Source organism: Lissotriton vulgaris, chromosome 5, assembly GCF_964263255.1.
Source record: "Lissotriton vulgaris chromosome 5, aLisVul1.2, whole genome shotgun sequence".
NCBI classification, from domain to species: Eukaryota; Metazoa; Chordata; class Amphibia; order Caudata; family Salamandridae; genus Lissotriton; species Lissotriton vulgaris.
Genome location: NC_141693.1, coordinates 739,619,274 through 739,637,085, shown reverse-complemented (window position 1 = coordinate 739,637,085; position 17,812 = coordinate 739,619,274). Strand labels below are relative to the sequence as shown.

At 41.1% G+C, this 17,812-nt stretch overlaps 1 protein-coding gene across 1 annotated transcript in view; it reads left to right on the top strand.

Annotated features, from left to right (window-relative positions):
* The window catches only part of P3H1 (prolyl 3-hydroxylase 1), a 227,291-nt gene that overhangs the window by 87,401 nt on the left and 122,078 nt on the right, over nucleotides 1–17,812 (top strand). The window contains exons 5-7 of the mRNA XM_086922172.1: nucleotides 12,661–12,800; nucleotides 15,658–15,747; nucleotides 17,259–17,311. Of these exons, the coding sequence (XP_086778298.1) occupies nucleotides 12,661–12,800; nucleotides 15,658–15,747; nucleotides 17,259–17,311 (283 nt within the window). The remainder of the gene's footprint in view (nucleotides 1–12,660; nucleotides 12,801–15,657; nucleotides 15,748–17,258; nucleotides 17,312–17,812) is intronic.

The following is a 17,812-nucleotide window of genomic DNA, read 5'->3' as shown; positions in this document are numbered from 1 at the left end:
CAATTCCTCCTGATTATCTCTCCAACATTGTCACTCCTCTTTTATTCCGAGTCTTTTCCCCTCTCTTTTTTCATCCAAGTTCCCTTACCTCTTTATTCTCTTCCTTTACCGATTTAGTTTCATATTCCTCTCTTTTACTGTCATAATTTGTTCTTCATTTATGATGTTACTATTTTGAATATGCGTTTTACCTGCATTATATGTACCTACTGATTAAGACTTCTCTTATATGATTAGCGTATTAGTACTCCTTTCACTACAATTCTACTCACATATATTTTCCGAGAAGATGCTCTTATATTATGGTTGATGCTCAATTCTCTTCTTTATTTGCTCTCCTGTTTACTGTACTTGTTCTCTTCCATCTATTCTCTCCCTCTTTTTATCTACAATACTTTTTTTTTCCACTCTCACGCATCTCTTTTTTTACTTCTGTTAATTCACTTCATAGTGTATTCATATGCAGGTGTATGTTATTCTTTAACCATGTTGTAACTTTTTATAATACGTATTCTATTCACTTAATAATATATGCTGGTTAGTGTTTTCATACGTAACTGCACTGTTACTATTTTTTCTGATATTGTTGCTTAGTATAGATATTACTTTCGCCAAGATATTGCTACTCCATTCGATGTTGAAGTACTCTCTTCTTTTTCACTTTAGTACTTGCACTATAATCCTGTTTTTTCCGGTGTTATTGGTTCCTTGCTTTTCTTATTATCAATAGCTGTTTTTTAGTATTGGGCTACTCCTTTTTACCCACTTATGCTCCTAGTACGGGCTCCTTACTCGCTTCTTCCACGTTCTCCCTTGCATGATATGGGTCTTTTTTAGACCTCCCCTCCTGCCTCCTCTCTATCTCCTTTCTATTCTATTTTCATCTCTTCTTTTTCTTTCTTTCTCCTGGTTCTCCCACATGACTGCTCCCACAGAATTTCTTTTGATTAACAGTTGGTCCCTTATATTTTTCATGTTCGTTCTTTTTCTGTTATCAGTGTTGACTTCTTTTGATTCCTCCTTCGTTACATGCCAGGTCTAAATGTGTTATCCCTTAATGTTAAGGGTTTGAATCACCCGGTGAAACGGTCTAAAATCTTGGATTACTGTAAGTCCCTCTCTGCAGATTTAGTTCTTTTTCAAGAGTCCAAGATCTCTAGCAGAGAAGCGCTGTTTTTGAAGAAGGAATGGGTATCGGATGTTTCATGTTCCGATGCCTCTGGCAAATGAAATGGTGTTGTTACGTTAATTTCAAGGAATTCTGGGCTATCAATTCTCTCTTCTGACCATGATTCTGAGGGTCGTTGGCTCTTATCTAAACTATCGGATGGACAACATGATTTGTATGTTATGAATATTTACGCCCCGAATATTGATGATCCAGCGTTTTGGAAATCCATTACAAAAATTTTGCATAATACCCCACATGCTGGCAATCTCATTGTTGGTGGCGATTTTAATTTACCAATGGATCCTCTTTTAAACAGGAATTCTGCATTTCAGTTTCGTCCTCCAAAAGCACACAAACAAATGCTTAACATGTGTTCCATTTCTCATCTTCAAGATATCTGGCGTCTTCATAATCCCACTGGTAGTGATTTCTCTTTCTTCTCCTCGCCGCACTCCTCCTTTTCTCGTATTGATTATCTCCTAGTTCATTCTTCTCTTGTCTCCTCTTCTTCTTCTCCGCTTATACACCCCATTGTCATCTCTGATCATGCCGCGGTCACCTTTACGCTGTCTTCCTTTGCTCCTAAACCACGTGGTCGTTCATGGAGATTAAACGCTGAAGTCTTACATGACCCCTCTCAAGTGGCGAAATTTTCTACAGATATTGATACTTTTTTCCGTGAAAACGAGGATTCTGTTTCTTCTCCAATAATTCTCTGGGACTCGTTTAAATGCACTTTTCGGGGCCAAGTCATTAAATGTATGTCCAAACGTAATTCTGCTATTAAGAAAGAACTTACTGACTTATCATCTGAAATCAAAACTCTAGAAGCTTCCTTTCGACACACCAAAGATCCCACTAGTCTACAACAAATAAAGCTTCTAAAATACAAATATAATACGATTGTTACAAAACGGGCTCATATTGGTGTCCAAGCACAAAAGTCCAAAAAGTTACTTTTGAAGAATCGGGCTGGGAAACTTTTGGCTGCTACACTAAAATTTCAAGATTTCTCTTCTAAGTCCTCACAAATTTCTTCTATTACAGATCACACTGGCTCTAAAAAGTTTCAAACGGAGGAAATTCTGGAAGTTTTTCGCGATTTTTATAACAAACTATATACCCCCTCTAACCAATCCTCTTTTGACAAGTGTCAAGATTTTTTAAAATCGGTTCCAATTCAGTCAGTTTCTGAGGAAGATCGCTCCATCCTGAACGAACCTATTTCTCCCGAGGAAATTGTTGCAGCGATCAAGGCCACCCGTTCGGGGAAAGCCCCTGGCCCGGATGGCTATCCAATATTATTTTATAAAACCTTTCTTCCGTTGCTTGTCCCTAAGTTACACTCGGTTTTTAATTCTTTTGTTCAGGATGGTTCTGTTTCTGGTACGGCTGCTGAAGCCACCATAGTTGTGATTCCAAAGGAAGGAAAGGACCACTCTGATCCTAAAAACATCCGGCCTATTTCGCTCCTAAATATGGAAGCAAAGATTTTTGCCAAATTCCTGGCTAAGCGCTTAGAATACTTTATTCCCCACCTGGTTCATCCCTCCCAAACTGGCTTTGTTAAGGGTCGTCTGGCAAGGGACAATATCCGCACTTTCTGTCATATTAACGGTGCTGCCAAACGTTCCCAACTCCCGGCCGCGGCCTTGGCCCTTGATGCAGAAAAGGCCTTCGATAAGGTTTCTTGGCCATTCCTTCGAGCTGTCCTATGTGCTCATAACCTTGGAGATTCCTTCATTAATATGGTAATGTCTTTATATTCCCAACCTAAAGCTAACATTAGAGTTAATGGTGCCACGTCTTCATTTTTTAATCTTTGCCAGGGCACAAGACAAGGTTGTCCCCTTTCCCCACTCTTATTTTTATTATCTATTGATCCTCTTCTTCGGTTGATTGATTTACATCCTAATATTAAAGGTTTTTCTTTTGGTTCTCACTGTCTTAAAACTGCCGCATACGCTGACGATGTTCTTATTTTTTCAGATGATATCGCCTTGGCCATCCCTGCTATTTCTGACACCATATCCCTGTTTTCAACGGTATCGGGATATGCTCTAAATAAAGATAAGACGGAGATGTTCCCTTTAAATGCCTATTGCTTTCCTGCTCATATGGGCTCGGCTGGTTTTAAATGGCAATCTACACATCTCAAGTATCTGGGAATTTATTTCTGTTCTACTCTGCATTCCACCGTTGCTTATAATGAATCTCAGACTATTACCAAAGTACGTCGTCTTCTAGATACGTGGTCTCCAAAGCATATCTCATGGTGGGGTCGTTTACAAACCCTTAAAATGATGATCACGCTGATTATTAATTTTGTTTCCTCCATGCTTCCGCTTAAATTATCTGATTCCTTTTTTCGAGAAATTGATGCTCTCACCTCTAAATTTTTATGGAATGGCAAACGAGCTAGATTAGCATATAAATATTTACGTCGACCTTGCGATATGGGTGGATGTAACTTTCCGGACTGGGAGAAGTACCAGACTGCTTTCTTGGCTTCTCAAGGTGCCTTTTGGTTTTCTCCTCCAACTCGTCATGTCCCCTCCTGGATACTCATAGAACAGGAACTAGCATCACCTTTGCCACTTGCCTCTTTTTGTACTACATCCACTTTGCATATTCTGTTTTCCCGCTCTATCATTATTGATACGATTACTGCAATTAAAAAATTAGATAGGAAAATGGCAATTCCTTTGCATAAAACAAGGTGGTCTTCTATTTGGAGAAATTCCAAAATCAAGATTACTATTTCTCCCACCCTCATGTCCTACTGGGCTGCAAAAGGAATCTCTCTTGTCCAACATTTATATAGTGATTCTGGTGACCCTTCCCCTTTTTCTACCTTAGCACATAAACACTCTTTAACAAATCTTGACTTCTATACCTTTCTGAAAATCAAGGTTGCTGTTTCTAAAACTCGTCTTCACCCCTCCTCCTCCACCATTTCGCTGTTCCACATTTGGCTCAAAGCTGGTCATGTTGCTTCCAAAATTTATAAGTTTTTGTCTTCCACTTCGCTTCCTGAACAGACGGTGGCACAACAAAAATGGTCGCGCCATTTTGACCACAACATCACAGATCATATCTCATCCGAAGCTTGGCAATCCATTGGTAAATTAGCTCTCCGTAATAAAATAGCTCCTTCCCTAATGCAATCTAAATTTTTCTCGATCAATCTTCTACATTGGACGCCTGCGCGTCTTCATTCGCTCAACCTTAAAGACGACGACCTTTGCTGGAGTTGCGGCTTGGTGACAGGTGATTTTCCACATATGTTTTATCATTGTTCCCTACTTAAACCTTTTTGGGACCTTATTCAGCAACATTTATCCCTTATTTTTAATATTGAACTCCAGCTTTCCTTTCCTATAGTCCTACTAGGCCCCTTGGCTGCTCCTACTCCTCTTCCTTTAGAACCGATAGAATTACAACTGCTAGATCTTCTCTTAACTGTAGCGGTTAAAATCATTCTTATGGAATGGAAATCCTTTTCGTCTGTCTCTTACCATACGTCGTGGGCGTGGGTATCCTTCCTACGCAGTGCCCACACATCAGTAGATCTAGCACACCTGTCGCCTTCCATCTCTAAAGGGGTTTGGAAAGCCTTGGATGACTATATGGAACTCTCCTCGAAAGGGTTAGTACCTCAATTTCCTGTTGATCCGTCTGTCTAATTGTTGCTTGTTCTGTGTAGTGTATTGGGTCGCTCATGTGGGAATCCTTCTTGTGTCTCTTCTTCTGCTTTCCTGTCCTCTCATCCCGTTCTCTCTTTTTGCTGCGTTCTCTTCATTCTTTTCTTTTTTCCTTTCTTTTCTTCTACCTCTTCCCTTGTCCCCTTCCTCAATTTAGAGAGTGATACGCTTTGCTTTCGATTACTGACAGTCGATATTGGTTCATACTCCCAACTTAATTTTATTTACATTCATTTTATTTATTTCTTAAGTGATGTATATGCTTCTCCTTTTCACTTATGTCAGAATGTATCACCTCTATTGTACTTGGTTTTTATTACTTGGAACATTCTTTCTCAATAAAATCTTATTGAAATCAAAAAAAAAAAATGAATGAGGGCCTTGTCTTGTCTTTTCCAGACATTATCCATTATCTAGTCAATAGTCACTTCACCTTCATTTTTTTTTAAATTGATTTTTTTTAGCTAAACCTTGCATTTAGCGCATAGATACCAATCCAAAACCAATTTTTCCAGTAACGTCCTTGTGTATCAGGATCACAGTTAAAACTTTCTAAAAGTTGTCCTTCCTTAAAAGTGTCATTAAATTCAACTTTGGCATCAAGGTGTGTTTAATGGCATGATTAATTTGATACGTTCAAGTAACCATTTTATTAGGCTTATTCAAAAGTTAGCCGGACTGAAACGTTTGCCAGTAACGCTGTGTTAGCCATTGGGGCTACTAACGGATTTTATAAAATATTTACATGCCCAAGGGATGCAAAGCGTTACAAATCTACTTGTCCCAAAAATAAATGTGTCCCTTTAGTGCCATATAATGAGTTGACAATTCATGGCAGCTTTCACATTATGTCAGTGCTCTGATAGTAGCCTCTCTTAATATGCTCATTTTATTTCAGGGTTTGGCAGAAAAAGGTGGAGAACAGTTGTATCAGGGTTGAAACCCCCTGTGGGTCCGTGCAAACCTGCTAACTTGCTTTTACATATATAAATCATTCTTTAGTGACCACAATACTGTAACAGATTAGTACTTTAATCTGGCATCCAAAGGGTCTGGGACTGCTTGTCCGTCGGACAAATTAATCATAAAAACGTATTACCTTTGACCTTAAACATTATACTCTGGTTGCTAGGCGATAGGAATTTTACTCCTGCCTGTGTATGTATTGCCTTTAACATCTGAAAATCTGCTGCAGTGACGTCTGTGATTTTCAACCGTTCTTGTAGGTGAGATAATGGCTCAGGAAGAAGGCTTTTAATCCTTCCCAACAAAGCCTTTACCATGAAGGTAAATTCTTAATAACCTCACAATGCTCCGCAGTTACCTACAGCAAACAAATCAGGCAAAGGCCTTCACAACAAGCATTTGCAATGCAATAAGTCTCGCATTAGGAAAGTTTGAGCTATTGGTATTGTAAATGACACATTTTTTATTTATGTGTTGGTTTCGAAAATAGCAAAATTAATAGCTTTGTCATTCACAATGCCAGTAGTTTTACCTTTCGCAAATGTGAAGCCTATAGCATTTGTAATGCAATATGTGTTGTATTTACGTGACTTAGATGTATTGATATTACAAATAACAATGGCTTTTAATTTTTTTGAATAATTAATACTTAAATTAAAGTTATTGTAATTTATAATGGCAATAGTTTAAACTTTTGTAAATAACTTTTGTGAAGATTATGTTCAGTGTATCTTATTGTGACGAAACTCCAAGAACAGAAGTGAAATATTAACATCTTTTTGTGACATTTGTAATAAAGCTTGAAACATTGATAGAACATATTGGTACCAGTTGTTGTTGAATGGTTGCACAGATTGATGCTGTGGTGGCGCTGAGTGATGTTGTGGTGGCGAAGAGTGATGCTGTGGCGTTCAGTGATGTTGCGGTAGCACATAGTGATGTTGTGGTGCCCCTGAGTGATGCTGTGGTGGTGCTGAGTGATGCTGTGGTGATGCAATAGATAGATAGAGTGAGTGTGATAGATAGATAGAGTGAGTGTGATAGATAGATAGAGGGAGGGCGATAGATAGACAGATAGATAGATAGATAGATAGATAGATAGATAGACAGGTAGACAGGTAGACAGGTAGACAAGTAGACAGACAGACAAGTAGACAGACAGACAAGTAGACAGACAGACAGACAGACAGACAAGTAGACAGACAGACAGACAAGTAGACAGACAGACAGACAAGTAGACAGACAGACAAGTAGACAGATAGACAAGTAGACAGATAGACAAGTAGACAGATAGACAAGTAGACAGATAGACAAGTAGACAGATAGACAAGTAGACAGATAGACTAGTAGACAGATAGACTAGTAGACAGATAGACTAGTAGACAGATAGACTAGTAGACAGATAGACTAGTAGACAGATAGACTAGTAGACAGATAGACAAGTAGACAGATAGACAAATAGACAGATAGACAAGTAGACAGATAGACAAGTAGACAGATAGACAAGTAGACAGATAGACTAGTAGACAGATAGACTAGTAGACAGATAGACTAGTAGACAGATAGACTAGTAGACAGATAGACTAGTAGACAGATAGACTAGTAGACAGATAGACTAGTAGACAGATAGACTAGTAGACAGATAGACTAGTAGACAGATAGACTAGTAGACAGATAGACAAGTAGACAGATAGACAAATAGACAGATAGACAAGTAGACAGATAGAGTGATGGCGATCGATAGATGGATAGAGTGATGGTGATCGATAGATGGATAGAGTGATGGCGATAAATAGAGTGAGTGCGATAGATAGACAGATAGAGTGAGGGCGATAGATAGATGGATAGAGTGATGGCGATAGATAGATGGATAGAGTGAGGGCGATAGATGGATAGAGTGATGGCGATAGATAGAGTGAGGGCGATAGATAGATGGATAGAGTGATGGCGATAGATAGAGTGAGGGCGATAGATAGATGGATAGAGTGATGGCGATAAATAGAGTGAGGGCGATAGATAGATGGATAGAGTGATGGCGATAGAGTGAGGGCGATAGATAGATAGGTCTTTCAGCCTTTCTTTGTGGCTTTCCTTTACACTGTGAACCCACTCCTCAAAGATCTGTCCTCAGAGCCAATCTTTTTATGCATGTCCAAACATTGGATGTTTCTTACTTCCTGACGAGGAATCACAACATACAAAGTGGCAAACAACGAACTGTGTCGCAAACGCTGCTGGACAGCACACATTTTTGACCAGTTATTCCATTCAAAAAATTATAAGCGTAACTAAGCAAAGTTTACAATTTGCCTAAATTACGGACATAGGAGTGGGATTCACATATACTCCTGGCACATGGCTCTGTTCCCTAACTCCTCATTGTGGTGATTTCATACAAGTATTTGAAAAGTTTATTTTTCCAACCTAAAAATGTTCTCCCTGCGCACTCACTTTCTAATGTTTAACACTTAAGTGTCTTTCAACACTTTTTGCACTACGTATAAAATAATAAGTCTAAATATCCGAAGTACAGAGACGCGTGGAAATGAATTTCCAAATATTTCTGACTTTCTATACATTTATAACTGAGTGGGTTTCAGGCTCAGCTTGAATGTTGCCCAAGTACCGTCACTGGATTTGAACGCTCTTTCACCACATTTCACGCGTCAAGAAATATTCTTGGAAGCAGTAATTGAACGATGTCACATGGGTGCCATTCATTTGCTACTGTAAACAAATTGACAAAAATAAAAGCCGTTATTGTTTCAGTATGCTACTCAATGGTACTTGGTATATCCACAGCATTTTCCGACCCCGGTTTTGGGAACGCCAAGCTAAAAGGCTCTGTAGGTTGTGGACACCCTATACAACTTGTGCTAATGCCACTGAGCTATATTTTTGCAGCCACTTCTTGAACTAGTCTCAAATAATAAAACGTACTCGATGACAGTCCCTAGCCATGTCTGATAGGATTCGAGGCATGCAAGTGTTACTCTGTGGTGTATTCAGGCGTGTCATTTGACGCCATTCAAGCTCGGATATCTTATTTGTATTTAGTACTATTCATACCTTGCATCTGGCACTTCGAAGTGCAGGTAGTACCCAAGGGCGGCAGGCAAACATATTCAAATGGAAATTACGTGTCTCTATTCATCAGGTCACCCTGCGTTGTGGCCCCATGGTGTAGGAAATCATGGCTGACAAGAGCCCCAGCCTCCTTAATGTGTTCATAACTGACCTCGTTTGCCTCTTTTGTGTTTCTGATGCGCTTGTTACCTGCCATTCATAGGTACAAGAAGGTGTTAAACTGTCCCCAGGGGAACAAGATAAGGAAAGGGTCTAGGGAAAGAAATGGGGCTGATAGGAATGGCTTCAGACATCTTGAATTGTCTAGCCCCAGACCGCAAGTTCCAACTGAAATTATAAAATATTGGTTAGTTGGATATAGTTTTAGTTTCATTTCGGTGTCGACATGGGCTACGGTTCAGGAGGCAAGTTCTCTTTGTCACCTCCGGTATTTCAGTTCATGGTTTGCTGCGCTAACAAACAAAGGCCAGTCTAGAATACAGGAATACGAAATTGTGAGAGTGCCCAATATGAACGAACCCGTCTGTTTCTTAAGAGCTGCCACGCTCATCCCTAATTTATGTTATATTATGTTAATGAACATTTGTAGGGCGCACAGATACCCGGAAGTGTCCCGGCGCGAAAGGCCTATGCGAAAGGTTTATCACTTTCATGTAACTGATGCTCAAAATGTACACGTTTGTTGACCATCATCATGGTTGCTTCTAACCCGTTAAACTTCCTTTTAACGCAATGCAGAATTTTCTCAAGATTGGTAGATATGGGTTTAAAAAGAATGCGCCGAGAAGTCGCTGGCTGCTCACATGACCTAACTTCACACGTATGATTTAGTAGTTGTTTAACCCAAACTGCAGGTCTGTAAAAAAAAAAGTTCAAAAGATTTGAAAATCTGCTTTTGCTTTTGATACCAACGTGCCTTTTTTCTAGCTTTGGGTTTTATTGACTCCAACTCCAACAATGCAGCGTCTGAGTGCTTAGAACCAAGAGCCGGAAAATGAGGTTTGGAATTCTCGTTGAATGCACCTCACTCCTCCTCAGCCACCCGACCTGAGATGACCCAGCATTTAGAAGAAATGCGCGAAGTGTATAAACCGTGTGTGGAAGTGTTAAGGCAAAGGGGGCAGTGGGTTCCAGGAGGCGCGGGCGCTTGGAGCCGTGACTAAATACACACATAGAACAAATGGTGAGCCGTGTTTGAATAAGTATGCACTTTGTGCGTACCTAATGAAAGCGCTGTTACTACTGTAACTGCTGTAACTGCTAAGGAATATTAACCGTAAATTCACTGGGATTTTCCAACTCTGTCTTAAGACGAGAAAGAAGCGATTTTCATGCATCTATTCAAGACGATCTCAACCGTTAATAAAAACCACTGCACGGAGTTAAATTTGGCCGTGTTTTGAAAGGGTGGGCGGGGAGTTAGAATCAGGTGGGAGGCTGGAGATGGCAGGGATGGAAGGCAAGCAGAGAAAAGCGTGGTCCTGCATGGGTGCCACAAAGTTTTAAATTGGGTTGTGGTGGTGCGAGAGTGGCCTCCATAAAGGCAGATAAAGGAGTGGGTAATGAAAGTAGAAATGGCCAGGATGCTGGGAGGTTTGTAGACATTGAGCATTCAACAATCAGGTCATACAGAAAATGGCAGGGGGTCTGTAGAAGAGGTAAGGTAGGACGGAGCAGGCAAACGACGGGGGCGTTTGAATGGCGAGTTATGTACACTGTTTGGGGAAGCAGATTGAGAGAGGGAAGCAAGCAGATCGAGAAAAAAAAATGCCAAGACCATTTGGAATTAACAGACTGTCTTTCATCCCCTGGATAGCTCTATATAATCAGTGTTTGAACTCGAAATGAAACATATGGTGCTAAATTGTAATTGGTTACGACACTTGCTGGACTCCTCTATATAAAGTGCTCTCTGGTGTGTTTTGACACGAGCGGGAGTGCTGGCTGTTGTCTTTCGTATGGTAATGAAACCGGCACTCAGACGGAAGTTGGGGTAAACTCAAAATATAGTTGGCTCCGTCAGATTGCTTCGATCTGTTGTTCACTGCCACCCAGTGTTAGTTAGCAAGGCACGGTAGGAGGGCTTTATGCAAAATCACGCATTCCATTAAGTGGCCTGGGGAGAAAGCGCCTGGAACAGAACAAGTTGAGGGTGACAGACACAGCAGAAAGGAAATGTAAAGGGCACCTCGAAATTAAATTTTTTAAAAGTTACGCACTCAACACTGATTTGGAAGTGAATTCATTTCTTGGCTCACGGCGATGTTGCTTGGCAGAGCAGTCCCCGAGTAACAACGAGAGAGCAGAAAATAGACAAGACGCATGGGGAGCAGCAGCCTTTGATGTGCCGGCCGGCCATGCAGTCAATAATTAGGGGAGGAGAAGTGCCGGCCTGATGCCGAGCGCAAAGCAACAGATGGCTTTGATGTGGGCGGAGGCAGGCGGCAAGCTCGTGCACGAGGCGTGCACTTCCGAAAATCCGCTGGAGAGCCCTTGCTTGGCCTGAAGTATGGTTTGACTGCATTAGGGCTCGTTTCCTATTCCTGCGGAATAGGAAAGGCGAGCCCTAAAAAGGAATGGTCCAATTACTACACCTCTTCTTCTACCTTTCCCCTCCCAGACACCACTAAAATTTATTGGAATTGCAGCATATATCGGATAATTGTTTAATTGGATTTTAAGATTAAAGTTGATGCCAGGATTAAATCAATCCTTCGGCAATGTGCACGAAAATTCAAATATGTCTTAAAGGCATTTTATTACCTAAAAACCACCACAAAGTTACTTTACACTGTAGTTTTTAATGAGCTGTTTCACCACCCTAAAAATCTGCATTTACGTAGGTAGGCATAACATACCGGAGAATTAAAAGTAATTTAAATCTACAACACCCTACAAATGATCTATCCCCCTCAAAAAGTTCTAACAATTGCTCTTGAAGCATTTTCTACATAGTTCCGCTAGACTGCAGAAAGAATCTATTTTTTTATATCCATTAGTTAGCCCCTCAGTTTCCCTTTGTCATTAGTTTGGTGTACTTTCATCAAAACCGATGGCGGCCATACACCAAACTTTTAGCACATTGAAAGGAACTGCCGTGATAGCAGTTGATTTCAATGTACAGTGAGGACCACTGGGCTGGTGGTAATCTCCAAATTCAGCTTTTTGTGGGCCCTCCGGGTGGCTGAGGTAATGTTCACTGCCATCCCCGCGGACACTACTCTGTCCACCAAACTTTAGCAGGCCCAAAGTCGACTAATTTCCATACACATCAGTCAGTGATCTGACGAAACATTAATCCTGTCGCCATGTTTACTCTACCACTTGAATTCTTGTTTACGATTGGTTTGAGCCTTCAGTTTATTTCTACCTCTTGTTTCTCTGGCTGGCTTATTTGTTTGCTGTCTATATGTGCCTGCTCCTAGGGCAGTCTTTCCCTTCAACTCCTAATAAATGTGATTTTTTTTGTTTTCCTTTTTCTGTTAAACTGCTTCTTTCCTGTTGCATCAAACATCGATTAATTTTACATGAGTTTCACAACTATTCACAGAATGGGACTGCTGGTTCTGGTCTGCCAACAGACTCTGTACCAGTCTAAAAATTATACTTTGGCTGTTCTTGCAAAATGTTTGATATTTTATTTGGCAAGTTAAACAATGCATTCTTCCATTATTTCCTGGCAGAATGATGCTTTTTATTATTATTAAATTTGTAATTTTTATTTTTTTGCAGCGGAGAATTACACGAAGGCTATTGAATGTGCCAAAACCTTTCTGCTATTTTTTCCCAATGATGAAGTAATGAATCAAAATGTAGCTTACTATGCTGCTGTTTTAGGAGAGGACCATGCCATGCTCATCGGCCCCAGAGAGGTGAGTTTCTTTGTTTTAATCATTCTTAAGTATTTTGGTCTTGTCCTCCATCAGGAACCAAAAGTGAAACATTAATCTAATTGCAACTGAATTCTTGACATTTATATTTTTACATTATTAATTGTGTACTCTTGTATAGCACCAGTATATTCCTTAGGCGCTCTCAAAGAACTCAATTGAGAATTTTCTTTCTGGGTCGCCATGATTGTAATCCAGATGCGCCATTGGCCCGCTATTAGATTAACTCTTTACACCCTATGTTATGTTATGTTATGTTATGTTATGTTATGTTATGTTATGTTATGTTATGTAATAGGGATTTATTCAGCTCAAGCAATTACCCGAAGTTGTCAAGGTGCTATGATCCAAGAAAGTAGAGATTGAGATGCGATGGGTAATGGAAACAGCCATGTTTTGAGGTTCTTCCTAAACTGAAGAAGATCTGGAATTGATCTAATGCAAAGAGGAAGTGCATTCTATTCCTGGGCTGTAGATCTGATACAATTCCGGCCTCTCCTGTTGGTTTTCCTGAAATCTATTTATTACATGTTTTTGAGTGCTTAAGGAATTCAGTGCAAGGCTTTGTGAACCTTAAACTTGACTCGTTATTTTACGGGCAGCCAATGCAAGTGTTTGATGGCTGGAGCTGCTGAATGACATTTGGGACTCGCTGTGATCATTCTGGCAGCGGCATTTTGCAGAACCTGCAGCTTGTTTAGATGGTGCTGCTGCACATTAAGGTATAAGGCATTACAATCATTTATCTTAGAAAGAATAAGCGCTGTGATCACATTTTCTTTCGCTGAGGCTGGGATGTCGGAGAGAATCTTTTTATTCATCCTTAGGACATAAGAAGTGGATGAGGTGATCAGATTAACCTGAGGTCCAAAGGTGAGTCTGTTATTTATAATAAAACCAAGATTTCTGGCTTTGCGTACTAGAGTTGGGAGACAACTGAGTTGTTCAGGCCAGCAATGAGATGACCACAGGGAGGGAGTATTTCCAAACATAACGTCCTGAGTTTGGTTGAGTTCAACCTCAAGACAATTCAGCTTCATCCAGTTACCCATAGCTGACATGCAGTCACAGAAATGTGAGACCTCCTGGCTGTTAGGGGGAGGACAGTGCCACCACGATTTGGGTGTCATCTGCTCAGGATGTAAGGTCAAGTCCAAAGGATCTAATAAGGCATACCAGCAATTTAACGTAAATAAGAAAGACGGTTGGACAGAGCGCAGAACCCTGTGGAACACTGCATGGCAGGATGCATGATTTGGATATAAAAAGGTCCAAAGCAACCTCCTGTGTTCCGTTTGATAGAAAGGATTCCAACAGCTTGACGGCAGGCCCCTCAATCTCGACAGCCTGAAGATGCTCTAAAAACTGGTGTATCACTCTTTACCTAAAAATGTTGCCCCATGCCTTCCAATTTTAGTATTGTTGCCACTCTCTTCCCAATGAAGCAACATGGAAGACATTACAAACCCTCGTCTCTGTGCCACTGCAGTCTATGCCACGCTACTCTTGCCTCTGCAATCTACTTTACACCACTTCCTGCTACTCTGAAACAATCTACTCTACGCCACTCTACTCATTCTGCGCCACTCCACTCTCCATCATTCCACTCTATGCCACTGCAGTTTTCTCTTGTACTAATCCACTTTACTCTGCACCACTCTACTCTATGCCACTATATGTTACTGCACTCTACGCCGCTTTACTTAAAACCAATGCACTCTACACCACTCTACTCCAATCTTCTCTGCACCACTGTACTTTATGCCACTTTACTCTAAGCCAATCTACTCCCCTGTAAGCCACTCCACTCTGTGACACTCCACAATAGTCCACTTTGACGTTTATTTCCATTAAACTACTCCACTCCATGACCCTCTACTCCATTCTGTACCGCTCCAGTCTAGAACACTCAACCCCACTCTACAACACTGGTCCACTCTAGACGCTCTACGCAACTACTTCTACGCCACTCCATGCCACTCTTCTCCACTCTGCCACTATGCCAGTTCACTCTGCTCCACTCTACACCACTCCACTCTTCTCCGCTCTATGCTACTCCATCTGACTACAATTCAGCGCCTGGATACACTCACTGGTGAGGAGCATCACGCTATGAATCCACCTTACATTACATTACACTACTCCACTCAGTTACTCCTCTCTACAACAGTCTGCTCTGTGCCCTCTACAACACTCTACTCCACACTACGCAACACCATCTATGCAAGTCCACTCTGCTATACACCACTCCTTGACACTATGGCACTCCACTGTACTCCACTCTGACACTCTACACCACTCAACTCTATCCCCTTCCACTCTGCAACAGTGTACTCCCTCCACAACACTTTACGCCACTCCATAATACTCCACTTCGCTCAACCCTACTCAGCACCACTCCATGCCAATGCACGACTGTCTAGCCCACTCCATAATACTCCACACCCCTCTCCTTTACGCCACTAACTTTTAGCCATGCCGAACAGCAGCCATGCTGGTGTACAACATGGTTAGAACACATTGGCTAAGCCAATAGCTCTTGCATAGACAAGACTTAGTGGCTTTGCCAAAGCTTGTTAGCTTTATTTTCTGTTGACAATGGGTACTTGGACCGTTCTGCCCTGTCGAGGTGAAAACAATGGCCCTAATATATTCGAACCACAGAATTTTTCACGATTCGGCTAAGTGGGCGGTTTGGCTCATTTAGAGACCTGGTGACAGCGTAATAGCATGATCCCAACAACACAGCCATAGCTGCTCCTGCCATGAGAAATGAGAGGTGCTGCTTTTAAGTCGTTCTTACATGAATTTTACAGCAATAATCTCTTTTTTCATTTAGAATGTGAAGAAATACATTCAGCGCAGTCTGTTGGAAAAGGAGCTGCTCTTCTTTGCTTATGATGTGTTCGGAATTCCCTTTGTTGATCCGGTAAGTACAATTACCTGAGTGTTGTCTTGCATGCTGGCGAAGTTTGTTTTCCCACAGGAAATGAGTTTAGTTTATGGATGATTGTCTGAAAGTAAGCGCTGCCTCAGAGGGTTGCTGTAAGCATAGACACGTGTCTGATGGATGATGAATGTTGGGCAGCCCAAGTTGATAGTATGATTGGCATTGGGCATCAGTCGGTCGTGGCAAGTGTAATCTTAAAACAGTAGGATGCAAATTGCTACCCATGATAGCCCATCTGCTTGGCAAGACCCCGGTGTATCTCGGCACAGAAGCAACACTGAGAAATTCTCCAAGAAAGAAATCTGTCTGTCATAAGAGGTAGAATACATCCGCCATTTTACTTAATACTTACCATGGCCTATTTGAATAATTAAATACCCAAATGTTTCAGGGCTGAATATACTCACTAAGGAATGGAGGCCACCCTGCTCGCATTCTTTATGAATATCCTCCCAGATGCCAGCGTGAGGTTACAAGACCGTCTAGCAAGCTAGGTTGTGTAAACTGCGTGATGCGTGGACTCGCCTAAACCCCCATGACCTCCAGTATCCTCATCTGCTCAGTCTGTGAACTGGAAGGCAACCATACTGAGGGCTATGGATAAATGAATCAGCACAATTAGTTTATAGTTTTCTTTTATGTCCTGCTGGATCTTCCATCAGGCCTGGCAGATGGTAGCTCCTTGCGCTCTCTACCTATGTGTATTGTGTTCAGCCTATGGCATCTTAGCTCCCTGCTCCAGGAAGTATTTTGTGATCTGATTTGAAGGCTGTGGAACTCACTTCTGAGGTCCGTCCTCAAAGAATCTGCCTTTTGGAAAGGCCTAAAGTTCTGACTGATTTGGCTGTGGTCCAACCTCGTTAGTTAATAGCACACGTTTTCCACCACTGGGCCATCAAGACATGCAGGTGACCCAAAACACCTTATAACTATTATTATTGTAATGCTCACCATTTATGCCCACTTTGGTAATAAAATGTAGTAGTGCTCCTGGACAAGGTTTTATATTCAGAACTGACAGGTGGGGGAGTTCAGGTGACCAGTAAGAGCGGAGCAGTACATACAACAGGTCCACGCTATGCATGCCTTCGCCTTCAGTTGTCATCTGCTAAGGTGACAGTTCAATGCCACTACAAAGCTGCGTCCATTTTTAAGAATGGATAGTGGGGAAAAAGGTAGATATGGAATATAATTTCCAGAGATTGTAGAATATTGCACCCTAATTCATTAACAGGCATGTCATGTGCTTTGGTGAACAAGTCTTGGGAACACTGCAGACTTCTCAGATGTTCTGATGCATGTATTAAGGGATGGGAAGGAGTGTGTTTTTCTTTCTTAAGACTTTATTGGTTACAATTATTATTGTCTTTCTTTGTATTCATGTAGAACTTCCCAGAGTTTGTTAATGCAAAGGCGATTAAATGCTGTAGATCGTGTGTCTTCCTTCAATGATGCAATCTAATACATTTGCCATATTCCGTTTCTTTTAGGATACCTGGACCCCGGTGGACATAATCCCAAAGAGACTAAGAGAAAAACAAAAGTAGGCATTCAGTGTGTTTTGTGTGGTATATCTTTAGTACATTTGCATGCGATGATGTGAAACACCTCTGAGAGAAAGCAGTATATTAAGTTTCTGGAGCTGCACGAAGAAGTTTGAAATACGAAGGAACTAGATAGCTGCCCTCTAATGATTGGTGTAATGAACCAGAAGTCCTTCAGAAGGGTGCTGCATTTCTGTCTTTCTGTCTCTCCCTCTCTCCAGCTAAACTGTAATGTCCAAAAACTGTTGTTTTGTGCAAAATACCCGTGTCAATACCTAAAACCACGACTGCAGTGGCTATGACGTTAACCCAGGAATGCACATAAAACACACTTAATGAACCAGCGCTATTGTAAGCATAATGCCACAGCCTGATTAGATGTAGTGGCAGCCTAGTACATCTTATTTTATGATGTAATGGTCAGATTATTGGAAAATGTTGCTGGGCATCTATAGTGTGAATTACACAAGGCAAACTGGCTATAAACACTATGTTAACTT